We start from the raw sequence: 27,232 nt of genomic DNA on the forward strand, positions 1-27,232 counted from the left end.
CTAGGTATGAAACACCTGCATTTCAAATATATGCCCACAGTTACGAGAGTTCAGATCTGAAAGTTGTAATCCTGTCGTAATGACTAGTCCCCTCAATATACAATAAGATTAATTTGCCGTGAAATGCACCCCCCTGTAATTTCGGTTCTGTATACCCCCGCATCAAATGATTCTCGCTGTACAATTGTACAGCAAGAATAATAGTAACCTAGTAACCAGAGTAAGTTTCATGCATGTGAAACTTTCCTAGTCAATGTTAGCAGGGGGTGCATTTCGACTAGACAAAAGTAGTAGAACTTTCGCAGTCCCGCAAGGTGTTTAACATTTTTTGTTTACAAAACACAACATGTTAGTGCAACATATTTTAATAAATGTGAACATTTGAAAATTATAAACATCTCCGTTTCTTATATACAAACATGCCAAGGAATAATTTAAATACAATATGCCTTCACAATACACTCAAAACGAATGGAGACAAAATGTTGACATTCGATTTTGAGTGTTAATTTGTATAGAGAAAACCTCTTGTATAAACAAGTTGTATAAAGAAATAATCTCCTGCCTCTTGTAAGACCACTTCAAGAGTGCATGCTAGGAGCTCAGGGACACAGTAAAGAAATCATGCTACAATAGGAAATGTGCTTTCATCAACAGTCACAACCCTTCAATCAAGAAAAACCTACAGCTGTACCTTTGACACTTAGTACCTCTGTGTGGGAGCAGGCTCATTGTGCAACAGTGTGTCATGTAAATTTGTGGGCAATATTGTTTATCTACCTGACAGCATCTTTGTTTGAATTACTTACTGTTTTCCTCACACTAATTTAACTGAACTGCTGGATGTAGTATGAGTATCTGGAATGTGCTTTGTGGACTAAGAATGGCATATCTGTGCTTGCCTCAACATGCACAGTATAAGACCCTGGTGGTTTGAATCAAAATATCCTGGTGTAAAAAATAATGATAAAACATTTGAACTATATTTTCAATATAAAAAACATTTGTCTGCAAAAGGTTAAAGTGAAGCAGGTCGTGTTAGTTTTCATCGCCTTCATCACCGCCGTGCTTGATCACCGGGTTGCCTGGAGATAAGACGAAGACACATGGTGAATAACATGGTTGATAACATGGTCTTCCCTCCGTTTTGTAGTCAGTAGTTACCGTCTAGTTTCTTCAGCTTGGACAGCCTCTTAGTGGCCTCCTCTGTCCAGTTGCCTTCTGCTGTGTGTTTCTCCTCTAAAGGGTTGCCCACAAACACCAGATCTGCCAGGGAGGGCAGGTCAGCCAGCTTCACAAATTCCGCTGCAACATCAAGAGTCAACAGTGACCTTACTAATATTACCTTACTCCTTTGGATGACACTGGAATAACAGTATAATAATCTAATAACCTTAATAATATGACTGATTGCCGGTTTACTGTAACTCGTTTTAAGTCTCACCCCACTCCTTGACCAGGTTGTTGGACATGTAGAGGACTCTGAGCTTCTTCATAACATGAATTCCCTTAAGCTTCTCTATCAGGTTGTAAGAGATCCACAATTCCTCTAGGGTATCCCCCACTGATTCCTTCAAAAGAACAAACATAGAGTTAGGGTCAGACCTGAGTTACACCTGGCCTGGTCCAAATTACACTATTTTTTTCTGCACTGTCAGGTGAGTACTTATTCAAAGTTAAACTCATTTGTGATGCCATAAGTGGTTGCAATTGCTTGGTTGTGTAACTACATTACCTAGCTCTAGCTATGAAGGCACTGCAAAGCATAAGATGGCAGAACTGGCAAAAACGTTTTCAAACATTTATTGACGTCTATGAACCATGAAAAGATTTGATGTTGTCTAAATCAAACATTAAGTATAGGATTAGGTTCTAATCTGGTACATAGCACTGCTGGTTTCCTCTAAAACTACTAGCACCACTAACACCAGTTGATACTAGTTACAACTTCATTAGAGCTAGTAGTCATCAGAAACATAAACTGTTAGCGAGTCGCACTGATACAATAGACTTAGGACCACTTCAACTAAATACACAATAAAAAAACAATGCTATACTCACCAATCCATTCAGATTCTTAATGTTGTTTCGTCCCAAGGACAATATTCGCAGGTTTTCTATATGGAGGAGGAATAAACATTAATGTCCACTTATCAGCATAACAATTTATCAAAGGTTTGGTTTAAGGAAATAAAATTCCATGTATGTGCTGTGGGCTATACTCACTTAGACCGTTTAAATTGGCAATTTTCTCAATGCAATTTGTGGACAGAGACAGCCTCCTAGTAACATCAACAGAAGGAGGAAGATTAAAGAAGATCCAACAACATGGTAGCTACTGTGTTATTGAGATTATATGGCTTGCATTCTTACTCGCAGTTGATGAGAGTGGAGAGAGAGGCATCCATCTTTTCTATTGGAGGAATCTGACCATACAGCTTCACCGCTTTGGCCTCTCCAACCTTCTCCTCCGCTTTCTCCTCCTGCAGTGCAAGCCAACACAGTAAAATACAATTTACACTGTCACAGTCATTAGCTTGACAAATGGATGGGGATGCTGTGCAGTCCCAGGTGAACTGGCTATGTCAGCAGATTCACTTACCCATTTGACAAGCGCTTCTTTTATCGTTGTTGCTTTTGCCTACGAGACAGTGACACATACTTAGCGAGCTAATATTTCAACACGATAGCTAATTCACCAACAATCAGCAATAAACTAGCAAGCTAGCTAGCCAGTGGACACTGAAAACCATTCACATAAAGCTAACAGCTGATACTAAATACCTATGTTATTACATGGATAACATTGTCCAGGAACTGTTTTGTTGGTTAGCTAGCTAGCTACATTTTAGGTTCGCTCGTAATATACAGTAACCAGGCAGTACTGTACTGGCTATCTGCTAGCCTAACTCTAGCTAATGTTGGCTGTATGATTATACCGTTTTAGCTAGCCACACATATTTGTGGTTTAAAATTAACGACACATTTACGTAGTGTGAGGAATATTTTTTTACTTGAGATTCCGAGTTAAAGGTATAACCAACTTAAATAAATGACAACGATAGTAAGCTAAACAAGGTCAAATGAATTAGCCAGGCAAACACCACATCTTACCATTTTGTTTTCCTGTGTAGTTGCTATGGCACCAGGGTTTGACGGTTGCGCAATGGCAGAGCTGGTTACTGAACTGATTTTGTTAGCCTACAATTACAATATCTATTAGGCAACAGTAATACTTAATCAAACAACAATAGACCATTCCTTTAGTGGTCAATCAAGTGTAAAGGTACACTATAAAAGGGAATAGATTGCACACGTGCGTCAGATTTAATGGAAATAGTCTACCTGTAGGCCTATATTTTTACAACACAATCGGTTGAATGGGGTCAATGGGGAGGCTATATTTGTACAATACAATCTAGACAGAGTCAGAAGAGATCAGGTTACAGGTAGCATGATTATATCAAAGCCACACCATCTCTGATTACACCTGAACATATTGTCAATATGTTCAGGTGTAATCAGAGATTAACACTGATATGTCAGTGTTCTTTTTGTCTATTTCAAGTTCCGGGAGTTGGCTACAACGGTATTTAGGAATGACTTGCTGGACCTGATGTTAGTTTCCTTCAGGAACACAATGACTCTTATTGAGGGACTTGTTGCTCTTGTTGGTCAGTTGATTTAACTTCTTGTAGGCTACTCGCTATGAATTATATTATTGTTGCTTGCTTTCCTACAGGTAGGCTACACTCTTGCACTTCTTGACTGTAACTTGTTTACAGCTGCTACAGTTTACAACTGCTAAATGACTAAATGTAAATGTTTAACTAGGCTACATGCTCTTATGTTTCTTGCCATTGGCACTTATTTGCTTTCCACAATGTATATGCTTCATGTTTTGGCTACCCGCAATTTTTTGGGGCTATCGTTGTTTATGATCATGCACTTTTGTAAAGCTCTCTCTTGGAAGTCGCTTTGAAAGCGTCTTTAAAAGCGTCTGCTAAATGAATACATGTAAATGTAAGTTCTCAAGTGACAGGACCACCTTTTTCAGTTAAAGAGTTCATAATGTAGGCCTGTGGGAAAGTTCTGAAATTGGCAATGTTTAAAGAAATATTAAAATGTATCCATGCAGTATGCTGTAAAACATGTGCAGTTGTCCCTACAGTCTTTTTTGTCGTATGAACCATGTCTAATTATTGTTAATAATGTGGTCACTTTGATTTGAATATGTTATCAGCTCAGGCGTGATGATTGCAGTGTTCCGCAAAGATTTAGACCAGGTTTAGGTCAGGTTACTGTGTCTTTAAAACAGTCCAGATTAGAGCGTTGGCTATTTGCTGAGGAACCAGTAATCAACAGTTAAGACCCAATAAGATTTAATTTGACTGTTTGGGTGGATCATTTGGACATAAGTGTGATGCAAGGAGCAAGACAGGCTAAATATATCCTGGATGTTTACGTTACCAACGTTACACTACATAGATATAGACCTCGCTATGCTTTTAGGCTATATCTAAATTGGATATAGCCTAATGCAGAATTATAACATATAACCGTATATATTAATATTATGCATCCACATCACAATTCACTACCCGCTAAAGGCAGTGTTGAATTGACACAAGCATGCGCATTACCGCTCTGTCAATTCTGGGCTGCACTCAATAACGGAGCGGAGCGTAGTGGAGGAGGTTGCTCCTCAAGTCTCGTTTCCGCATTCAGTCTTTAAACCACCATACATAAAGCATCGTCGTAATGCAGAATATATATTTAGAAGAAAAACGCGCCTGTGCCAAAGAATGGTAAGACTATCTCCAATAATGTGTTTTTCGTAAAAAGCTTTTAGCATCTGCGCCGTCTGGTTGTTCTCCCTGGCCTGCTGGTCGGTGCCTTCGACCGCTGCCGAGACGTAACAGCGGAGAGATTCACAAGCTGGTAGGCTATTCTGGTTTCCGTTAGAATCCGTGATGGGATAGTTGAATTTGAATAGCAGGCTGGGGTATTTTCTGTGTGATATCTGGCATACCGTGGATTTAAAAAATGATTGCGATGAAAAGGGGCTTTTAAAAAGACAACAGCAGGGAAGGAACTCAGATTTTTCTCCCCATTCTAAACTGTCGTATTGACAAAGCGCTGCAATGTAGGCCTTTATTTACTATTGCGAGTTGAGAAGCGTCCTTTGTTGCTGTAAGGAGACGTTGCTCTTCCTTCAGGGGGAAGGCAGTTCCTGCCCACAGGCTAGTGGAGATGTCAGGTAGCTGAATGGTTACATGTAGCGCTATGTTTCCATTCAGACAACGGTGTCATCTGTACAACCACTACAGGGTGTGAGTTATTTATGAAGCACTCACTGTACTTACTTTACCCCCCCCCCCCACACACACACACACACACACACACACTCAAACGTAAAGCTACACACACAGGTTTTAAAACATTTTGAACAGCTGATACCTGAGTAGAAGGATGAGTCATGGGTAGGGTGTATATGAGTGTATAGAGGAAACAAGTGCCCTCTCCAGGTATGGTAATGATAGCCTTGGTCTGCCAGCAACCTCCAGTTTCCTAGTGATTAAAACCCATCAGATCAACAAGCCCAAGGTGTATGTACTTATAACCAATGGCATGGATAATGAGCAATGTCCAGTTTTCCAGTGTGTGTGTGTGTGTATAAATGAGTATATAGGACGCTTCTTGTATTGGAGTATAGGGCCTGCAGCTATAATACTCGTAGTCAAACACTAGTGCTATGGTGATGTGTAGCTGGGTGTGTGTGTTTGCTATATGATAGCGTCTGGTAATCATTAACACATTAACAAGTAGACCTAGTTGTGGTCTGACTAACAAGAGTACTCTTGAGATAGTTCAAAAGGAGCTACTAGTTTACTCTATTTACTCTGATAGCGTCATACAAAGAACACATTTCATTTGTCAGTAAATTTGTCTGCAGATGTGGTATAAGTGTATTATAAAATTATTTTAGCTCTGTTAATCCAGCGAGTGTCCTGTCTCATTTGTCGAACACTCACAAACACAAATCGGTTCCTTGTTTACATATTTAAATCTATGTCGGTCGAGATAGTAGGAATGGTTTCCGTGGCAATGTGAAATGTGGTAGAACAGTGGCTGCAGTGTGTTGGCTGTGACACTGAAGGGAAGCATATTTTTCAATTTAAATGACACTTCCTCATGGCCACTAGTCACCTATATTTGGTCAGCTTGGTCTATACTGCAGGGAAGCCCTGCTGACTGTTCCATATGTGGATTGTGGGAGGTCTGAAATAGATCTAGAGACCTTTTCTGACCAACACACATTCCCCGGAATTAGTCAAGGACAGCCCCCACAGAGATGCTTGTTGGACCCATTGGAAATGTGAAAACAGAAAGAAAGATATGGAGAGATGGGGAAGGTGGGAGGAGGAAGAGAAAAAACTGAGGAGGAAGAAAGTAGCTAAATATATATAGAATGGTTAGAAGAAGTAAGACAGAGAGGAGAGAGAAGCGGAAGAGGACGTATGGAGAGGGAAAGGGGAACATCAGTAGAATATTCAGCAATGTGTCAAGTCAGATGACATCTTCTGGTGGCACAAGGCTTGGCATATCAGCAGTTGGGCTCCACCCTGTCTGTGTGTGATTGTGTGTGCTTATAACCGCCCCTGAGTGAGCCGACTTAAAAGTGGAATCCCAGTTTGTGGGATCAATCAGGGCTAAGCTACCGGTGCCTTTGTTTATGATACAGGTAGCTTACACATCTGCACTATGTGTTTGTGCGTATGTTTGTGTCTGAAGGATACATTCTCTAAGAGGATTCTCCAGGATTGACCTGATAGGATTTCCCCCCTCTGATTCTTTGTCAGTGACTGAAACTAAACTCACCTGGAACATTCCATTAATTGCACTAAGCCCATTTGGTCCAGTTATTACACTGAGCCCACCCAATCCAGCTATTACTAGTCCACTTGCATTGCACTTGTTAATAGACCGAGTCCACGTACACCAACAGTCTTAACCCACCTGCACCAGCTGTTACATTAAACCTACTTCCTCCAGCAATTTAACTAAGCTTACTTTAATCTTTCCTCTTACAGAAAGAAGTTGAGTGGTTTCCCATATGAGGCCTGTGTGGAGCTTGTGTGTAGGTAAGTTTCCATGACGGTGGACTAGGTTAACCATATACTATGTATTATGGCTAAAGGTGTCTTTGCTTCTGGGGGGGGGGGGGGGGGGGGGGCTGAGGACAGCATGTCTTATAGGAGATAATAACAGTGTGCTGAGGCTTTGTGTTAGATAGGGTGGTTATGAGATAACAGCTGCGGTCTTTTCTCCTTTCTTCTCTCTCTATTCCACCCCCCCTACTACCTACTCTACTCTGCCTCTCCTTCTCCCTCTCTCTCCACTTCCCACTCTCCCTCCTCGCTTCCAGCCCCCAACTTCCCACCAGTAGCTGTAAGCATGACCTATGGTATGAGCCTGTGACCCCCAGCAGACGTGATGCGTGCGTGGGGGTGGGGGGGTTCCTGGCGCTGGGTGATAGTGATCCTCCTGGCCTGGGGAACCCTGCTCTTCTACATTGGGGGTCACCTGGTTAGGGACAGCGAGCATCCGGAACGTTCCAGCAGAGAACTGGCGAAGATTCTCGCCAAGCTGGAACGCCTCAAACTGCAGAACGAGGACCTACGACGCATGGCCCAGACGCTCAGGTATGTAGCACACACACACTGTTTTTGTACTTTTTCTAACAAAATCTGATACCAGTTAGCCTACAAGTCATTGTTGCTGCTCGACCTAGATGTTCCATCTGCCCATTGTGTCGGAGCTTGTTGGAGACACACCCGCTTACCATTACCAAAGACCTGACCTTGAATGTGTGTGTGTTTCCGCAGGCTGCCTGAGGGCCAGGCAGAACTAGGTGTGGTTGATGCTGGGAAGTTGCGCCACCTAGAGGAGCAGCTGATTAGAGCCAAGGAGCAGATCAACTCTTACCGTAGTCTCCCTGGAGACGGTGAGACAGACACGTCCTCAGTCCTCAACACACACACATATAACTCCTTTTCTCTGGCTTGGTAGAATAATACAGACTTGCTCCGTTAACCTCAGTTTTACTTAACAAATAGCTGACTGTCTCATTCAGATGTTTGGTCCTAACTGTGTGTGCGTGCGTGTGCGTGTGCAGGGCCAGGCAGGAACCAGGAAGAGTTGAGGAGGAAGGTGGAGACGGGAGTGAAGGAGCTCTGGTACTTTGTCCGCAGTGAGGTCAAGAAGCTGGGTTCCATGGAATCGCCCGCCCTGCAGAAACACACTGACACATTACTACAAGACCTGGGACACCAGCAGAGGTCAGACATACACACAAGCATGTTCATGAACAGACAAACACACAAACACACCCACCAACATACACACATTTTCTGACCTGTTGTCTTAACTGTATTCTTATAATATGTGTGTGTGTGTGTGTGTGTGTGTGTGGTGTGTGAATCCAGATCCATTATGACAGACCTGCACTACTTGAGCCAGGCTGACGGGGCAGGAGACTGGAGGGAGAAGGAGGCCAAGGACCTGTCTGACCTGGTGCAGAATAGAATCAGCTACTTGCAGGTACACGTTATAGGCAGCAGGGGGCGTTGTGAGAAGAAAGAGCTCAAAAGAGAGAATGAAGAGAGAGTGGGAGAGAGACAACAGAGGCAGGCTGAGGGTGATCATTGAAAAGGGGGAAGGGATAACGATTTAAAATCAGTTGTTTGTCTATTCCCGTGTCATTAGAGCACTATTTATAATGTCACGTAACATGCCCGTCATCCCTCCAGAACCCCGCAGACTGCAGCAAAGCTAAGAAGCTGGTGTGCAACATCAACAAGGGGTGTGGCTACGGCTGCCAGCTGCACCATGTGGTCTACTGCTTCATGATCGCCTACGGCACCCAGCGCACCCTCATCCTGGAGTCCCAGAACTGGCGCTACGCCACGGGGGGCTGGGAGACTGTGTTCCTGCCGCTCAGCAAAACCTGCTCTGACCGCACGGGAGCATCCATGGGGCACTGGGCAGGTACGCACCCTCGACCCATAACACTTAGCCTGACCCCTTGTTCTCTCACTGTTACTTCCAACCCTAACCCCTAGCCTAGGGTTTTAATGTTCACCACACCTTATTTACTAGGCCATTCATTGAATGGTTTTACTTTCCACTTGTTTGAGAAGTTAAATACACAGACAGGTGTGTTTCAATTCACCCAAAGAATAGCCAGGTCTCTCTCACTCCTTCCCTCAGGGGAGACGAACGATCATGACGTCCAGGTGGTGGAGCTGCCCATAGTGGACAGCTTGCACCCCCGGCCCCCCTACTTGCCACTGGCCATCCCCCAGGATCTGGCCCCCCGGTTGCATCGCCTCCACGGCGACCCCTCTGTCTGGTGGGTGTCTCAGTTCGTCAAGTACCTTGTCCGGCCACAGGCCTGGCTGGAGAAGGAGATCCGGGAAACGACCGCCAAGCTGGGGTTCTCACACCCCATCATAGGGTCAGTAACACACACACACACAGTGACACAGTGACACACACCCCTCTGATAGTACTAGGGGTGTGTGGGTGTATGTTACTATCTTTCACTCGATAGTCAATTCTAGTGCAAACAGAGTGGGTATCGACCGTGTGTGTATGTGTGTGTGTGTCGTACAGGGTGCATGTGCGGAGGACTGACAAGGTGGGGACCGAGGCAGCTTTTCACCCCATAGAGGAGTACATGGGCCATGTGGAAGAGCATTACCAGATCCTGGCCAGACGCATGCGGGTCGACAAGAAACGCGTCTATCTGGCCACAGACGACCCCTCTCTACTACAGGAAGCCAAGTCCAAGTACGTGTGTGTACTTCTGCAGAACCTGCATGTCAAATGCGTATTAGGATCCATTTGTAACGGGGTGCGTATGCGTGTGTGTGTGTCAGGTACCCAGACTATGAATTCATCAGTGATAACTCCATCTCGTGGTCCGCGGGGCTGCATAACCGCTACACAGAGAACTCCCTCCGAGGGGTCATCCTCGACATCCACTTCCTGTCCCAAACCAACTTTCTGGTCTGCACCTTCTCCTCTCAGGTAGGTACTCTGAAAAAACATGATTCTGCGTACACTCGTTAGGAACCACCGCATTATAGGTATTTTATAATACAACAAGAATGATGAGATACTGCTTTACTAAAATAAGACAGTATTATTGTTTGTGTGTGCGATGGTGTCACGTGTGTTCACTGGTGCGTGTGTGTGTTTCCCAGGTGTGCCGGGTGGCCTATGAGATCATGCAGACGTTGCACCCCGATGCCTCCTCCCTCTTCCACTCCCTGGATGACATCTACTACTTCGGAGGTCAGAACGCCCACAACCAGGAGGCCATCTACGCCCACGAGCCCCGCGGCACCGAGGACCTGGCACTGGCTCCTGGGGACCTGATCGGGGTGGCCGGGAACCACTGGGACGGCAACTCAAAGGGTGTTCACCGGCGAACCGGCCGCACGGGGCTGTACCCGTCCTATAAGGTGAAGGAGAGGGTAGAGACCATCAAGTACCCCACCTACCCCGAGGCAGACAAACTGCTCAAGGATTAGACAGATGGACCTGGAGGAGTACACTGTGTTTGTGTGTGCGCGTGAGAGAGAGAGTGTGTGTGTGTGCATTTGTGTGTGCGTGTGCTGGGGACATTTGCAGTACTGTGGTGGGATGCTCGTCCCTTGAACAGGGAACAAAAGAAGGACTAATAGAATGCACTCCGGGAGGAAGAAGGGATGAAGGCAACTACAGCTCTTTATTTAAATACCTGAGGACCTCTCGTCCTCTGGGCTCACGCTGAATAAGAAACTTAAGAACGTTGTAAACTACAGCACTCTAAACCAACAACCTCTCCTCTCTTTTCCTTTCCTCTCTCCATCCTGGGGATGTTGTCTCAACCTTGTCTTGGAGCCAAATACTGTATCTCTGCTCTCCTCCCTACAGCCAACTTCTACATCTCTTCTTTCTCTGCTATTAATTTTCCGTGCCACATTGTGCTTTTGAAGAAGTTATTTTACATTTTGAAATTTGTTTTCTGTGTGTCTGAGGATGTGCATGTGCATGTGTGGTAGGGTGTGTGCCTACAATTATGACTCCAAATATGGTGCCTATAAGGGTAAAAGGTGTGTGTGTGTGTGTGTGTGTGTGTATAGACCTGCCTTTTCACAATACTGACCACTCCTGAGTCTTGACTCATCTGCTCTTAGTCAGTCCATGTTGTCTCTTTCCTGATCTTATTTCAATGTTGTTGAGTTAAAAAAAAAAAAAAACTTTTTAAAACAATCATGATGAATATTAATTAATTATAAACGTGACACTGATTACAAATCATGATTGGCCCCCAGATTTCTGTCTACCATGAAGAGATTTTCTTATTTTATGTTTCTGGGCATTGTCTTTGATGAAGCAGATCAATAAAGTGATCAGCAACTGAGTGTGTCTGGTTTTGGTCTCATTCAGTTCATATTAATGACAACTATCAGAAATAGCACATGGCACATGAAGCTTGGATGATTATATTTCTTCCAGTGTAGAGGTATCGGTACAATTCAAGCACTGTCCTTTTAAGTACAATCGACCATTAAATGCGTTCGAACACCTCCATACTTTTGGGGTACTAAAATACATATAAAGGAATCCGGGTGCTCAATATTCCTGCCTATTGCCTTAGCGACTGCATATCGGTTCGAGGAATTAGAGAAGACTAGCGAATCACGATAGCAGCCCCTCTAATGACTGAGGGAGCGCATTTCTGACGTTATGGGTACGCAACATTCCCTGGTGACCTGCCTCTTCTGAGTAACAAGGTGGCAACTGTGCTTTCTGACATGTAGCTACAGTCCTCTACCTACCTGCTTGCTTTATCAGCAGTCTGTCTGATCGGTCCGTCGTGCGGTGGGGTGCCCCTCGGCAGAGTCCCTGAAGGGTCAGGTGACAACCGTATGGTCATGTGATTGGCTGTCAAATCTGCTCAATGTGTGGCGGTCATGGATTTCAGCATATGTTGAGACATTTTTCATAAACGGCATCTCTTATTTTTAGCTGGACGACTGACATCACATGTCGGAAGCATATAACCTCATTGGTTTTGCTACAGGACTTAAGTCTGAATTCGTCTTTTCAGGGCTTGTTCGCTTCATCCCTCCTCCCCTTCACACAGAGTTTGATGCGCTCTGTTCTCGTCTTTGCCAGTGTGGGCCAGAGCGCAGGGGATCATGGCGTCAGACGGGATGATTTTAACCAACCACGATCACCAAATTCGAGTCGGAATTTTAACTGGTAATTGCAAATAGTTTTTAATCCTATAGTTTTGCTGTCACATGTCGTTTTCCGCTATATTTATTTGATTTCTTGAGCTGTCTTCCTCCGTGTTTCGTTAGTGAACCAGCGGCCAACACCGCTGGATCTCTCGGCTTCTAGTCTCGCCTGTCAAGCGTCCGCTACTCTCCACAACAAGCCACGGATTTGCAGACGATTGTCACGTAGCTAGCAAGCTAACGATAACTGGCAATTTGTCTGAGGCTGGGGCTTGGATTCATTTGTGCCATCTACAAGCAGTTATGGATTTGTGTTAAATGTTATCATTTGATAGTCATTTCACACCGTAGTAGCGAAACAGTTCTGTGATATGAATTATTCATGTACTGCACGCGAGCTAGCAGGCACGAGCCGGATTCTGCCAGGGTCACGGGCTTGTATGAAAATGTATGAGGGCTGCTGATAGAGATGGATCAAACATAGCTAACAGAAATAATTTTTGCAACTAGAAGAGTCGGTTTTGCAGGTCAAATCTTACTCAAGCAAGCTTTGAGCAAATCCATCAATCTTTGGAGTTATATCCAGATGTTAGCTGCAAAACATAATTCCATTTTGTGGAAATTGTTTAGGATTAATGGGAAAGGTGACCGATCGTGCATGACTTGAGAATAAGCTAGCCAGCTAGGAAGCTAGCTAGTTAGAGATCCTGGCATGCTAGCTTCTTGAATCAGCCGAAGATTAGCAGGCTGCACACATCTTGTTCGATTGTGTAAGGCCCTGGCGAGCTCGTTTTGCCGAGAAGACAATACTGAGGCTTAGCTCGTAAGCTACAAGGTTGTTGCTCTGGCCAACGAGATAAAAAAAAAAAAAGAATTAAAAAAAAGAATTAAAATGTATTTTAAATGATGCATGATTATTTACAGTCAGCTAGCGTAGCTGCCCCACAGTCGTGAGGAGCCTATCACATACAGCCGTCCCACCCCGCCCCCCTCGTCCCGGGTGGTCGCTGTCCGCTGGTTTTGGGGTGCTGAAACAAACTGAACCGTTGTTTGATTTCGACAATGTATTTCACAGAAATTTGATAGTAAATGGCCAGGATGAACTGAGACATGCGGTGTAGGCCTATACCTGAATGATGGCTTGTAGTGTTCCTTGTATTTTAGAAACTAGTCTGCTTATCCAGCGGTGCTTGCCTGATGGCCCGCCATTCTGAAGTCACGTGGTTTACTCACTTTCTCGCCCCCTCCACCCCCTCGCTCCCCCCCCCCCCCCACTTTCTCTCTCTCTAGTGAGTGACAGCTGTTTTAGGAATCTTGCAGAGGACCGTAGTGGAGTCAACTTGAAAGACCTGGTCCATGACCCGTCACTGTGAGTGCCCTGACACACACACATACACACACACACATATATACACACACACACACACACATTCAAATCTTCCACATGCTCATCCATACACTGTCTCGTATTCTTTACACTTATATGGAGAGGAAGATGGCAGAGGTGGTGGGGGGGAGGAGGGCATGAGAGAAAAGGAAGTGGGGGAGGAGAGATTTCCTAGATCTGCACAGCTGGAATGCAGCGCTTGACAAGAACCTCTCTCCTCACACAAATACTAAAACAGACAAACTCACATGCATTCTCTCTCTCTCTCTTCCTCCCTCCCTCCCTTTTTTATTTTCTCTGAAGCTAAAATTAAACCTCTTTCATTTCTATCTTTTTTTTTTCTGAAGGCTGGGAGGCGTCATATCAGCCTATAAAATAGTTCCTGATGAAATAGATGAGATTAAGGTGAGTCTGTCTGACTCTGTCTGTCTCTCTCTGTCATGCACTCTATCTAACTCTTTGACCTTGAAATCTAACATTTACTTGCATTTAACCTGGGATTGTGAGGCCCTGTGGCCAAATATCTCACAGACTACCCTGTATATCTCCTGTCACGTGTGCTACTTTCACGCAAGGTGATAGTATTCTGGGATATGATTAGTGTGTGTGAGTGTAACTGTGTGTATGTGTTGTGTTGTCTAGGAGACGCTTTTGGACTGGTGTGATGAGATGGAGCTAAACCTGGTCCTGACCACTGGGGGCACCGGCTTCGCCCCTCGTGATGTCACACCCGAGGTGTGTGTGTCAGTTGTGTGTTTGTATGTAAAGTGGAGTGTCCCTATTTTATTTATCTTATATTATATTGTATAGCCCTAGTATTTTATTTTGTTGTACATTTTCTAAATTTTTATTTTGTTCATTATGTTTAAATGTTCACTGTATGCACCTGCCCACCAAAGTAAATTCCTTGTTTGTGACCACTTGCTTGGTGATTAAACACAATTCTGATTCTGTGGTGCATGAGTGCAGGTATGTGTTACGTGTTTGTGTTTGATATGGTGCACTGTGCTGTCCCGACAGGCCACCAGGGAGGTGATAGAGCGTGAGGCTCCAGGGATGGCTCTGGCCATGCTCATGGGCTCTCTCAACGTCACGCCTCTCGGCATGCTGTCCAGGTAAAACAACCGACACACACACACACAGACACACACAGACACACACAGCTGCTATCGCTGTTTCTTCCGTGTAGTCCAAGCTCTCACTCTGTGTTTCTCTGCAGGCCAGTGTGTGGGATCAGGGGGAAAACCCTCATCATTAACCTGCCAGGTAGCAAGAAGGGCTCTCAGGTAAGACCACCTCTGTGTATGTGTGTGTGTGTTTGTGTGTGTGGAACCTCAACTCTCATAGCTACCCCCAAAAACATGCCCACATAATTCTGTGTGTGTGTATGTGTGTGTGAAGGAGTGTTTCCAGTTCATCCTGCCGGCCCTCCCTCACGCCATCGACCTGCTGCGTGATGCGATCGTGAAGGTGAAGGGTGTCCACGACGCTCTGCAAGACCTCCCCTCCCCCCCTCCCCCACTGTCCCCTCCGCTCCGCCACTCCCCCCCGCGCCACACCAAGGACTGCGGGGTGCAGTGTGAGGAAGAGGAGGAGGAGGAGAGGAAGAGCAACAGTCTGACTTCCAACCACCTTGGCTCCTCCCACATCACCGCGGCCGCCATCGCTGCCAAGGTAACACCCGGACAGGACACACTGACCACCGCTTGTGTGTGTGTCCATGAAATGAACAGCTGGTCTGTTTTCATGCATTGCAGTTCCCTCCTTTTTATCCTGTAATCTCCCCCTTCTGGGGTTTTAATGTCTGTGTCTGTAGCGCTCCCTGTACATCCTGATGTCCTTGTTTACCTGTTTGTTTGTGTGGAGGGGGGGGGGTTGTGTGTGTGTGATTGTCTATGCACATTCATGTGTGAGTGTGTTTGTTTGTGCTCCATCCTGTTGACCTGTGTCATATTCATCATCAGAGGGGGACGCCACCCCCCAACCACGCTGTTGTCATGGCGAAAGGTGGGCACTACCTGCCTGGCCACACACCTGTCCCGACACATTTCACCTGTTCCTGTGGCGACCCCCCGGTAAGGCCTGCCCACCCCACTCTCCTCACACTGCCTTCCCCCTTTCATTGATCCTCACAGACCACCCCTCCTCCTGTTATTGGTCTCTTCCAACTTTCATCTAGTAGTATGTAAGAATTAAAGAGATGTGCTGATGGACAGGTAGATTTATATGAACTTATTTACGAATTTTCATGTGAGCATAGTTTGTGTTTTAGAACTAACCACTCCCTCCCTTTTTTCCACTGTCTCCCTCGTCACCTGTGTGTGTGCGTGTGTGTGTGTTAGATCCCTGACGCCATCATCTCGCGGGGGGTCCAGGCTCGGGACACTGCGTCTCTCAGCACCACCCCCTCAGAGTCTCCACGTGCCCAGGCCACCTCCCGTCTCTCCACTGCCTCATGCCCCACCCCTAAGGTAATACCCCCCCCCCCCTACCCTCTTCCTCACCCCCACCCTGCCCCACCCCCAAGGTAATACCCCCCCCTACCCTGCTCCTCACCCCACCCTGCCCCACCCCCAAGGTAATATCCCCTCCTACCCTCCTCCCCACCCCCAAGGTAATACCCCCTTCCTACCCTCCTCCTCAACCCCACCCCCAAGGTAATACCCTTCTCCTCACCCCCACCCCACGGTAATACCCCTTTCCTACCCTCCTCCTCTCCTCCACCCACAAGGTAATGCCCCATCCTACCCTACTCACCCCCATCCTGCCCCCCCCCCCCCAAAGGTAATACCCTCCCATACACCCCTCCTTACAAACTCCCCCACTATGCCCAGGCCCCTCCTCCCCCAGGACCACCCTCCCACCTCTCATCCCAGCTCACAATCTTCATCCTCTCTCCAGGCTTGGACAAGATACCTGTCTGCAGGCAGGCAGTTCTTCATCCTTTTCTTCCATCTCTATCTTTCTCTTTAGTCTCTCTCTCTCACCTCTCTATCGCTTTCCGACTACTCTGATTTATTTATTTATTTGACTCCATCCTACATGCTTCTATTCTCTTTCCTCTGGCTCACTGCGCCCTCTACGCTCTGTGTGTGAATGTGTCTGTGTGTTTGTGCGCGCGCACATTTGCTTGTGTGTGTGTGTGTGTGGGAGTCCTACTCTCAGTCAGAAGACAGCACAATGGTAAGCAAGAGCCTCTCATCCTCCCAGGTATTTGTGGGAATTAGATTGTGTGTGTGTGCATATTTGACAGTTGTTTTTTGTGTTGTAGTGTTCGCTAGATGTCTTTTGTAGGGTAGGGGGCTTTGTTGTCTTGTTAGCATCTTAGTTAAGGTACTTGTCTATCTTCGCAATGGTACATGATGGTTTTGCTATTAGCCAAGATGCTAGGTGCTGTAGAGGACGCTGGTTGAGTTAGCTAGCGGTGTTAAGATTGCTCTCCTAGCTTGGATGCTAGCTAGCTGCAATGCTGAGGTGGTTACATAAAGACTCTTATGTTCAGCGGGAACAGGGAGGTGCTGGTCAGGGAAGTGCTGACAGACACAAGTTAAAAGTAGTTTACTTATATTTAAGGGATTCCAAGTACATGAAAAACATACATTTCATAACCTCTGCGTGGGTGTGTTTGTGTTCAAATGTGGTGTGAATGTGTGCGTGTTTAGGTGTTGGTGTGTGTGTGTTTCTTTTTCTGTGCGTGCGTGTATGCATTTGTGTGTGTTTCTAAGTCTGCGTGTGTCTGTGCTCGTGCGGGGGTGTATGTGTGTGCGCGTGCGGGCGTGTGTGTGTGTGTTAACCCTGTTCTCTCTCTCTCTCCCTCGCCCCCCAGGCGCGGCTCCCCTCTTCCTGCTCATCCACTTATAGTAATTCACAGGTACTCCAGCATGCTCTGTATCCATGGCAACCACCTCACACCCCATCGTCACCCTCACCTGTTCCCTCCCTCCCTCCCTCCCTCCGTCCCTCCCTCCCTCCCTCCGTCCCTCCCTCCCTCCGTCCGTCCCTCCCTCCCTCCCTCCCTCCCTCCCTCCCTCCCTCCCTCCCTTCTTTACTAACCTCTCCTTTCCCATCCAGCTTCTCCTCCTCTCTCACCACCTTTGCACCTCCTCCTGTCTAAACCCTGTACCTCCTCCCCTCTTCCTTTCCTCACCCCCTCAGAGTTTATCCCTCCCTCCCACCTGTTTAGTCATGGGGAGCCTGTGCTGAGTTCTGCTGATGTTTTTATTTGCTTTCTCATCTCTCTTGCTTTAACATCTTGCAGTTCACTTCCTGGTCACTGAGTTTAAACAGCTTCTGATTGGACCTCCTCAACATTCTTATCAGGGAGCAGGTATGATAGAGACAGGGAGATAGAGAGAGGAGGAAGAGAAGTGAAGGAATCCATGTTAATCTGTTGCAACTGTCTCGAGCCATGAGCTCAGCCCCACCACTCATGCACAGATATGCAGCATTCTAGAATGGTCAGTGTCATAGCATTCTAGAAACCATTGTAGAATGGTTCAGTGTGATAGAAACAGTGATGCTACGGGGTCAACTGGTAAAGGCTTCATCTCTGTGGCTTCCTGTCTCTTCATCCCTCATGTTCAACTGACAGCAATGGTAGTGTGTGTGTGCGTGCAAGCGAGTGTATGTATGTGTGTGTGCATGTGTGTGGGTGTGTGTGTGTGTGTGTGTGTGCATGTGTGTGTGTGCATGTGTGTGTGTCAGGTGAGTTACTATCCTGTGGCTTTCTCCAGGCCTCCAGGAGAGAGTTCAGGGCTCACCTTGATGAGGTCATCAGGCTCAAGGCCAGGTACTCTACCCTGGACCAGGTAAACCTCCCTCCCTCCTCCATTCCTCCCTCCCCCTCTCCCCTCCTCTCTGTTTGCTCCACCCCTCCCTCCCTCCTTTCTCCATGCATCCCATCCTCCTTACGTCTCTCACTGGCTTCTCCATCCATCCATCCATCCCTCCTCTACCTCTCCACCCCTCTTCCCATCTACTTCTCCGTTGTCCCTCCTCCACCCATCCCTTTGTCCCCTCCCTCCCTCCACCCACCCTTTTCATTTACCAGGATAACTCTGCCAGACTTACACACCTGTGTGTGTTTGTGAGAGAGAGAGAGAGAGAGAGAGAGAGAGAGAGAGAGAGAGAGAGAGAGAGAGAGAGAGAGAGAGAGAGAGAGAGAGTGTGTGTGTGTGTAGTTGTGGCTGTGTGGTTCCTGATGGCAGCACTGTGTGTGCCGACAGGGAGGATCTAGTGGGGTCTGCTGAGCTGAGCAAAGCAGGAAGGAATAATGAAAGCGTACTAATGGAAACTATAGGCGTCCTTAGAGCTGTCAGTTGGGTCTGGGGGAGAAGCTTCTCTGTTACTGGGCCTTTTGTGTGTGTGTGTGTGTGCGTGCACGTGTGCAGGGGCGTGGCCTGCGTGTGTTTGTGCGCACTTCTTCTTCTCTGCTTTAGGCAAATTTCGATCTCAACTTCCTGACTGACTTTTCTGTCTCTCTCTCCTCACTCCCTCTCTCCTGTCTGCGGTTGGGACGGGGATGGAAGGGTGGTCAGGATCCTCCAAGGGCTCTAGCTGGATGGTTGTTGTAGTCATAGTGATGATCTCCTTTCATCCATCTCTCTCTTTCCCTCTCCCTCAATTCTTTTCTCTCTCTAGGTTCAGTCACGTTGTGGCAGCAAGGAGAACATTCTTAGAGCCAGTAAGTAACTGTGAGATACTGGTGTGAGTAATATTTGTGTGTGTGTGTGTGTGACATTTGTGGGGATGTGTTTGTGTGTGGGTTTATGTGTCTGGAGGACGCCAGGTGGCTGAGCGGTGAGGGAGTCGGGCTAGTAATCAGAAGGTTGCCAGTTCGATTCCCGGCCGTGTCAAATGACGTTGTGTCCTTGGGCAAGGCACTTCACCCTACTTGCCTCGGGGGAATGTCCCTGTACTTACTGTAAGTCGCTCTGGATAAGAGCGTCTGCTAAATGACTAAATGTAAATGTCTGTAATGTTTTTGTGTGTCTCACGTGTGTGTGTGTTCAGGCCACAGCGCGGTGGACATCAGTAAGGTGGCGAGGCGTCACCGTATGTCTCCGTTCCCCCTCACCTCCATGGATAAGGCCTTTATCACTGTGCTGGAGATGACCCCTGTACTGGGCACTGAGATCATCAACTACAGAGGTAATACACAGATGTGTGCGCACACACACACACACACACACACACTCTGGACTGCACTTGCACACATTAACACTCTACACAAACCAACCATCATCAAACCAGAGAGGTAATATACTCACACGCACACACACACACACACACACTCACACACACACACACACACACACACACACACACACATACAAGCGTGTCATGCCTGTACTTCCATCATGTCTCCTGTCATCACCTATCAGCATCCCTGTCTCCATGGTTACCGTCTGTCTCCTTGGTTTGAAGAGGATGATATCACGATGATGATGACACTGGTGATGATGATGGTTAAGATGCAGTAGCCCTCGACCCCTAATGTGTCTATGCCCTATCCCTGAACCCTGACCCTCCACTTGCTAGCTGCAGATTTAGGAGCTGCAGAAGTTGCCCCTCCCCCTCGTAAGTCTGTCTGGGCTCCGAGGGGTGTGGCCTGGAGACAGACTCCTCCCCTCCCCGTCACAGCAACACAGACTCACAGGAGGGCTGGTGCCACCATTACCATGGCTACGGGTCTAGCAACCGGCCTGGCAACTGGCTTGGGCCCCTGGCAGCACCCAGGTCAGTGCTCGCCCCCCTCCACCTGCACGGCTGAACCCCGGGGGGTCACGGCAGGGTCATGTCACCTCCAGGCCAGAGGGGGCGTTGTCACACAAGTGGACCAGACCATAGTGATGGCTGCTGCTGCTACTGCTGCATGGGACACTTTACATGCATGTGGATCAGAGAATAAGAGAGAGCCCTGACCCCTGACCCTAGGCCACCCCAGGAGCACATGGAGGGTTTGAACCAGACAAGACCTTCAGCAGGCCAGTTTTTGGTTTCATTAGCTTTCGTCATTGGTTAGGACTGTCTGTAAGACAGTGTGTGTGTGTGTGTCCCAGTGTAGTATCGTGTGTGTATGTCCCAGTGTAGTATAAAGTGTGTGTGTGTGTGTGTCCCAGTGTAGTATAAGGTGTGTGTGTGTGTGTCCCAGTGTAGTATCATGTGTGTGTACGTATCCATGTTGGCTGCTCATTCCAGCAGCCACTCATCATCACCTTGGGCTGCTGTGGCATGGCTCATCATCAACATACAGACACACACACACACACGTTTGTACATACACACACACACAGCACACACCGCCAGCATGCAGATGCCATTCTCGGTTGTCTTTACATACTGAATGAAGCCTCTTGCTGTTTCCTGTTTCCTGTCCAGATGGGATGGGGCGGGTCCTGGCTCAGGATGTTTACGCCAAAGACAACCTCCCTCCCTTCCCCGCTTCTGTGAAGGACGGCTACGCTGTCCGAGGTGAGACGCAGACAGACGGACAGACAGACGGACGCTCACATCAACAGCCACTTCGGACAGTCACTGTGCAGTTTAAAAGAGTTTGTCAAGGTGATCGCTACTTTGTGTGTTTGGATATGGATGGTGTGCGTGTGTGTTCCAGCTGCGGACGGCCCGGGAGACCGTTTCATCATGGGGGAGTCCCAGGCAGGCCAGCAGCCCAGCCACACGGTGATGCCAGGCCAGGTGATGAGGGTCACCACCGGGGCTCCTATCCCCTGCGGGGCGGATGCCGTGGTGCAGGTGGAGGACACGGAACTGCTCAGGGAGTCCGAGGATGTGAGTCTCCCCCATCTCCTCCCTCCAGTCACTCCTTCATCTGTTCCTCCTCTGTCGGGATCTGTCTCTCTCTCTCTGTCTCTCTCTGTCTCTGTCTTTGTCTCTGTGTCTCTGTGTCTCTATATCTCTCTCTCTTTCTCTCTCTCTGTCGGTCTCTCCTGACGTTCTTTCTGCCTGTGTCCCTCCGTTTTCTCTGACGGGGTTTGGGTGTGCTTGTTTTAGGGCACAGAGGAGCTGGAGGTGAGGATCCTGGTGCAGGCGCGCCCTGGCCAAGACATCAGGTAAACGTGACCTAACGCTCCTCCCTTTCTGGACGTTATCACACTTACGTCGAAGGCCCCGTGTTGGAGGTTTCTATGAAGCTAAACAAAGCATGGCACACTGTTGGGTTATAGGCTCAAATCGCACTAAGTATTACATATTACACAATACATATTAACACAATACTTACTAACTAAAGATCTTAAGTGTCTGAAATGGCTTGGATTACCTGTGTTCTGAATGCCTCTCTGCTACCCCCTACAGGCCCATCGGTCATGACATCAAGCGGGGGGAGTGTGTTCTGTCTAAGGGAACCCACATGGGGCCTTCAGAGATCGGTCTGTTGGCCACAGTGGGGGTCACCGAGGTGGAGGTACAGAAATTCCCTGTGGTGGCTGTCATGTCAACTGGCAACGAGGTGAGCGGGAAACCACACACACACACACACACAGACACACACACATTTGGTGTTGTCTGTACGGAACAGATAACTGGGTGTGTTTTGTGTGGGCCTGTGTAGCTGTTGAACCCAGAAGATGACCTCCACCCTGGAAAGATTCGAGACAGCAACAGATCCACTCTGCTGGCGACCATCCAGGAACATGGCTACCCTACCATCAACCTGGGCATCGTAGGAGACAAGTAAACACCCCATAATTACTCCGTAACCATGAATACCTCACTAATCCTCCCCGAGCTGATCTGAGTACTACAATAGAAGCCCACTGGGATGACTTTGTGTTCGGGATGAGGTCATCAGGATGACTCCCTGTGTAGGACCTATCTTGAGTACTACACGATTTAGACAACAACGTCAAGAAATTCCTATTTTGTTCGACTAGCAGGAGTCAGTTGTGGAATGAATGGCTTGTGAGGAACTGTATGTTTAACGGATCTATCCCTGCTTCCTCCACAGCCCAGACGATCTTCTCAACGCACTGAACGAGGGCATCAGTCGCGCTGATGTCATCATCACCTCAGGGGGCGTGTCCATGGGGGAGAAGGTGAGGACCCCAATGCTGCGTGGGGGTGGAGTGGTGTGTAGGGGTGGATGTGTGTAGGTGTGGGTACTTTGTTCGAGAAACTGTGTGTATATATGTGTTTGTGTGTGTGTGTGTGTGTATGTGTTGCAGGACTACCTGAAGCAGGTGCTGGACATCGACCTCCATGCCCACATCCACTTTGGACGGGTCTTCATGAAGCCAGGGTGAGACATGTAGGGGAGACAGGGGAACGAGTTAGGGCTTTTAGCAGAGGGCAGGGCTCGACAATAACGATGGCCCGATGGCCCGGGGCCAGTAAAAAGTAACGTTGGGACAGTTAAACTAGCAACTCACTGGCCCGATCGGGCCACTGCAAATTATTGATTGAAAAGAAAATTTGCATTGTAAAAGTTAACATCCTTCATATGTTTTGCTATCTGCTAAATGCATAAATAACTTTGCAGCTCGTGGGGCGCACAGTTGGCAAATCAAGAGTTGAGTAGTGAGTGACGAGTGGTTGTCAAATTGTAATTCTCTAATCTCGATGCATTTTTTAACAACTGGCGTGAGACAATAAAGTGAAGATGGCAGCAAAGTAGAGCTACAAGCTCAAACGGAAGCAACTTTTTTATGGAACGAAGATGCACTGTGTCGTCTGTCGTATGTTCCCGTCTAAAGCAGACAAAATGGATATTTTTACAGGGGCACCGACAGCCATGCTAGCAGACAGCCCCTGGTTTGCGTGACAGCTAAGCAGATGGTTGACAATCCATCTTCGAGGCCGTTGACCATGCTGGTCAGGAATTTAAATGTAGATGCCCATCGTGTTATTGCACGACTTATAACAACCGCATATCACGTAATTAAGACGGGCCAACCGTTCGCCTAGTTTCCCCAGGCAATTGAACTGCAGCAGAAGAATGGTGTCGACTTGGGTACTTAGTATCATACTGATGAAATGCTATGGAAGCTTTTATATATTAGCATTGAGGGACCAGAGGTTTCAGTTTCAGCCAGACAGAGTTGTGTAGAGATGGCTGTCAGCAGGGGAGAGACCACGTCATGTTTGAGGTTAAGTCAATTGTTTTTCTGACTATTACCTTTTAATTTTTTATCACTAGAAATGTGATTTCATTTTTGTTTGTTTTTATATCCAGGATGTGTTTAATAAATGGTTAAATATGTTAACAGAATAACACAACTTATAAGTCTTTGGTTTTGTTGTAACAATGATAAATTACAACTTTTGGAGGGGGGGCCAGTAAAAACTGTCTTGGGGCCAGTAAGTTTCAAACCCACTGGCCCGATGGGGCCAGTGCCAAATTTTTTTAATGTTGAGCCCTGAGAGGGGATGCATGTTCTGACTGTCTCCTATCTCTTACCAGCCTCCCGACCACATTTGCCACTGTTGACATCGACGGTGCACGGAAACTCATTTTCGCTTTGCCAGGTAGGTATTCTGGATGTCTAGAGTAGACCCTTACCCATTTCCTGTCCTCAACCCTACCTCATCCTTTACCTTAACCTTCACTAACCTACCCGTCAACCCTCCCTTACCTTGATCCTCCCTCAATCTCAGCCCCCATCTCCAGCCTGCAGGCCTTCCTCCCTACCAGGCCTCCTTCCTGTCTTCCAGCCATCCATGGTCTTTATATACCTTCCTCCTATCCAGGGTCTTTATATACCTCTGTCCTACCCGTGGCCCAAGCCCATATCAGGCCCTCCCCTGCCCAGCTCTACCCCTGTGTTGAAGCCACAGTCCAGAGCCCTTGTGTGTGGAGGCCACCCTGTCACCAAGGCCCCCCCCCCCCCCCCCCCGTGTGCCTGTCGTGTCTGAGAGCCCCATTGTGGAGCTGCACTGTAGAGCCCACTGTTGAGCCTTTCTGTGGTGTTGCACGGTAGAGCCTCAGTGTGGAGCTGCACTGTAGAGTCTCTTTGTGGAGCTCCAGTCTAAGGCCCTGCTAGCTGGTCTTCTGTCCTGGTTGAGACCAGGCTGAGGTGACTAGTGTGTTTGTTCCTCCAAGGTAATTTCACCTTCAGAGACACAGGCGCCGCCCTGGTGGAGGCGGTGCATCTGAGCGACACCGAGGCCAGCAGACAACCCGTCCCACCGCCACCGCGCGGAAGTAGGTGCCCCTGGTTGTACAGCATCCTCCACCCTCAGACAAACCTCCACCCAACCTTAGTCCAACCTCAGACAAACCTCCACCCAACCTTAGTCCAACCTCAGACAGACCTCAATTAAACCTCCAACCTCAACCTAAGACCAACCTCAACCCAACCATCAACTCAACCCACCCTAAACCCAACCTCAGTCAGACCTGAATCAAACCTACTCTATGACTAATTCAATTAAACTGAAAAAAACTTAAACTAACCTCTACCAAACCGTGCACAATTTTTGTCTGGAAAAATTAATGTGGAAACATTGTCTTCCCACCTCTCCCTTTCTCTGTCTTTGTCTCTCTCTCTCTCTTTGTCTCCCTCTCCTTTTCTCCCTCTATCTCTCTCTCTCCCTCTATCTCTCTCTCTCCCTCTATCTCCCTCTCTCTCAGGTAACCCTGTATCAGCAGTGGTCACCTGTAACCTGTTTGTGATTCCTGCCCTGAGGAAGATGCAGGGTATCCTGGATCCTCGGCCAACTATCATCAAGGCCAGGGTGAGAACTAACCCACTGAGCTGTAAGCTGTGAGCTGATTAATGTATGGTGAACAAAAACAAAATACCACAGTGTAATAATTACATGTCAAATCCTCAACTAGCTGTAGACGTTTGACTTATTTGACAGTTTGAGTGTGGACAGTAAGTCCATTAGGACATTGCTGTAGTTTATAAGCAACATGAGGGGGGGAACAGTAATGAAGGACAGGAGATGCTGCCCCCGGCTTGTTTGCTATCTGTGGAAATGTAATGATGTCATCAGGGTGTAGTGATGTCATCAGGGTGCGCCGTGTTGTGTCTGTCATGCAGTTGTCTTGTGACGTGAAACTGGATCCTCGTCCAGAGTACCACCGCTGCATTCTCACCTGGCATCACCAGGAGCCCCTGCCCTGGGCACAGAGTACAGGTAGGACACACACACACTACACACACACTTTATGCACACACAATTCACCTAAATATGTACACACACACACGTGACGATGTTCCATCCCCGTCCCCCAGGGAACCAGATGAGTAGCCGCCTGATGAGCATGCGCAGCGCCAACGGCCTGCTGATGCTGCCCCCGAAGACGGAGCAGTACGTTGAGCTGCACAAGGGGGAGGTGGTGGACGTCATGGTGATTGGCCGGCTATGATGTCACTTTCTGGACGGAGCAGCGCTGCATGTTCACATATCATCAAACTATCCCATTAATATGCAATGGCACAGCTAGTTTGTACTGAACTGGGATATCGACTTCTCAAATCACAAAGAATACTATAGGAGTACATTTATCAATCTCAATGTGAAGGAAAAAAAAAAGATCATTGTATTTACAAGACAGAAAAAATATGAGCTTTTGAAGTGAAGAATATATGAAATATAAGAGATTTATTCTGTATTATATCCTTGTTATAATTATCATGATTATTATATTTAATTATTATGGTTATTGATATTATCATTATATTATATTATCAACTGTGTTCTCTTTCCTCCCATTTGCTTTGTGTGTTCAGTGCTAGCCCCTCCCTTTCCTGTTAGCTGTAGCAGTAGAGCTCCTCTGGAGATGCCCATTTCCTCTCCTGGCAGGATATGATGTCAGAACATTGCTCTGGCTGGAGAGGAGGGCTGTATCATCCTTATGGTGCAATTAGGTGACATATTTTCCCTCTAGTGCTTCTATGCCTCATATCTCCCTCATTTAATCTCCATAAAGGCTATATAGCCAGCTTCGCTTGTTGTTTATCCTGTGAGTCGTGTTTATGTGCGCGGTGCCAAATGTGCAGGCATGGGCAAGGTAGTGGGGTTATCCGGTCACAACAGCTGACCTATCCTCCAGCTTCCTACCACCTCACCTGCCTATTTGCCCTGACCCCATCTACTACCCCACTTGCCCCCATCTATTACCCCACCAGCTCACCCACCCACCCAGAGACTGGGGAGACCGGAGAAAACTTTCTCTTTCATTACTTTCATCTTTCAGAAGGGAGAACCAGCTTATTTAAGTGCGGACTGCCTTTTTAACAACTGTTTAAAACAATGTACAGAAAAAGAGTAATATTGTACAGAAATGCGACCAGCACTCTTATGTAAGACATTATCAAAGCAATGAGAGGTCATTGAAGAACTCTGTACTATAACATTTTCTGTAATGATATTGAAATTAATAATTAAAAAAACAATCCTTGATCATTATGTAAAACGATCGTTATCATTTATTTCTTAAGAATAATTTTAAATGTATGAGTTTTGACCTTTCTCTTCACCCTCTCTAACAATAGATCTTATTGGCCGTTCCCGACATTCTGTCCCTGGCATCATCCAATAGCTAAGCCTGTTTCATGAAGGCACTGTGGCGCTGTGG

General features: G+C 47.1%; 3 protein-coding genes across 16 annotated transcripts; 2 read left to right on the top strand and 1 right to left on the bottom strand.

The window, feature by feature from the left end:
- Positions 1-349: 349 nt before the first annotated feature.
- Positions 350-3,212, bottom strand: dnal1 (dynein, axonemal, light chain 1). 2 transcript variants are annotated; one of them, XM_062469655.1, is made up of 8 exons: positions 3,115-3,212; positions 2,603-2,641; positions 2,374-2,483; positions 2,227-2,282; positions 2,062-2,117; positions 1,445-1,571; positions 1,165-1,305; positions 350-1,085 (listed from the first exon to the last, which is right to left on the bottom strand). In XM_062469655.1, exons 1-8 carry the CDS (start codon positions 3,115-3,117, stop codon positions 1,039-1,041), a joined length of 579 nt encoding a protein of 192 aa, XP_062325639.1. In that variant the 5' UTR covers positions 3,118-3,212; the 3' UTR covers positions 350-1,038. The 2 variants fall into 2 exon arrangements, with proteins under 2 accessions (XP_062325639.1, XP_062325640.1); XM_062469656.1 differs by lacking the exon at positions 3,115-3,212 and adding an exon at positions 2,940-2,962.
- Positions 3,213-4,672: 1,460 nt separating this feature from the next.
- On the top strand, positions 4,673-11,477 carry fut8a (fucosyltransferase 8a (alpha (1,6) fucosyltransferase)). Of its 2 annotated transcripts, none has more exons than XM_062469643.1 (11): positions 4,673-4,808; positions 7,095-7,145; positions 7,430-7,706; positions 7,890-8,008; positions 8,180-8,342; positions 8,490-8,604; positions 8,814-9,051; positions 9,274-9,520; positions 9,679-9,855; positions 9,945-10,095; positions 10,272-11,477. In XM_062469643.1, the coding sequence occupies exons 3-11, from the start codon at positions 7,498-7,500 to the stop codon at positions 10,599-10,601; spliced, it is 1,749 nt and encodes a 582-aa protein (XP_062325627.1). In that variant the 5' UTR covers positions 4,673-4,808; positions 7,095-7,145; positions 7,430-7,497; the 3' UTR covers positions 10,602-11,477. The 2 variants fall into 2 exon arrangements, with proteins under 2 accessions (XP_062325627.1, XP_062325628.1); XM_062469644.1 differs by having other exon boundaries at positions 4,674-4,941.
- Positions 11,478-12,038: 561 nt separating this feature from the next.
- gphna (gephyrin a) lies at positions 12,039-27,064 on the top strand. 12 transcript variants are annotated; one of them, XM_062469623.1, is made up of 25 exons: positions 12,039-12,321; positions 13,590-13,668; positions 14,034-14,091; positions 14,329-14,421; positions 14,707-14,801; positions 14,906-14,972; positions 15,088-15,360; positions 15,651-15,761; positions 16,029-16,157; positions 17,513-17,557; positions 18,420-18,494; positions 19,327-19,369; positions 19,699-19,836; positions 21,067-21,159; positions 21,302-21,477; positions 21,700-21,758; positions 22,003-22,156; positions 22,259-22,380; positions 22,655-22,742; positions 22,872-22,945; positions 24,107-24,171; positions 24,746-24,847; positions 25,277-25,380; positions 25,692-25,788; positions 25,887-27,064. In XM_062469623.1, exons 1-25 carry the CDS (start codon positions 12,258-12,260, stop codon positions 26,018-26,020), a joined length of 2,538 nt encoding a protein of 845 aa, XP_062325607.1. In that variant the 5' UTR covers positions 12,039-12,257; the 3' UTR covers positions 26,021-27,064. The 12 variants fall into 12 exon arrangements, with proteins under 12 accessions (XP_062325607.1, XP_062325611.1, XP_062325609.1 ...); XM_062469627.1 differs by lacking the exon at positions 15,651-15,761; XM_062469625.1 differs by lacking the exon at positions 18,420-18,494 and having other exon boundaries at positions 12,040-12,321.
- Positions 27,065-27,232: the final 168 nt, after the last annotated feature.

Source organism: Osmerus eperlanus, chromosome 9 (genome assembly GCF_963692335.1).
Source record: "Osmerus eperlanus chromosome 9, fOsmEpe2.1, whole genome shotgun sequence".
In the NCBI taxonomy this organism is placed as follows: domain Eukaryota; kingdom Metazoa; phylum Chordata; class Actinopteri; order Osmeriformes; family Osmeridae; genus Osmerus; species Osmerus eperlanus.

Excerpts from the sequence above, each read along its gene's own strand:
- dnal1 (XM_062469655.1), bottom strand. Across the intron at positions 2,484-2,602 it reads AAGAAGCGCTTGTCAAATGG|GAGGAGAAAGCGGAGGAGAA; the intron begins GTAAGTGAATCT and ends CTTGCACTGCAG. Across the intron at positions 1,086-1,164 it reads CAAGCTGAAGAAACTAGACG|GCAACCCGGTGATCAAGCAC; the intron begins GTAACTACTGAC and ends TCTTATCTCCAG.
- fut8a (XM_062469643.1), top strand. The coding sequence starts at position 7,498 with ATGCGTGCGTGGGGGTGGGGGGGTTCCTGGCGCTGGGTGATAGTGATC. Across the intron at positions 8,605-8,813 it reads ATAGAATCAGCTACTTGCAG|AACCCCGCAGACTGCAGCAA; the intron begins GTACACGTTATA and ends TCATCCCTCCAG. Across the intron at positions 9,856-9,944 it reads CTACAGGAAGCCAAGTCCAA|GTACCCAGACTATGAATTCA; the intron begins GTACGTGTGTGT and ends TGTGTGTGTCAG.
- gphna (XM_062469623.1), top strand. The coding sequence starts at position 12,258 with ATGGCGTCAGACGGGATGATTTTAACCAACCACGATCACCAAATTCGA. Across the intron at positions 17,558-18,419 it reads CCACTTATAGTAATTCACAG|GCCTCCAGGAGAGAGTTCAG; the intron begins GTACTCCAGCAT and ends GGCTTTCTCCAG. Across the intron at positions 25,789-25,886 it reads GCCCTGGGCACAGAGTACAG|GGAACCAGATGAGTAGCCGC; the intron begins GTAGGACACACA and ends CCCGTCCCCCAG.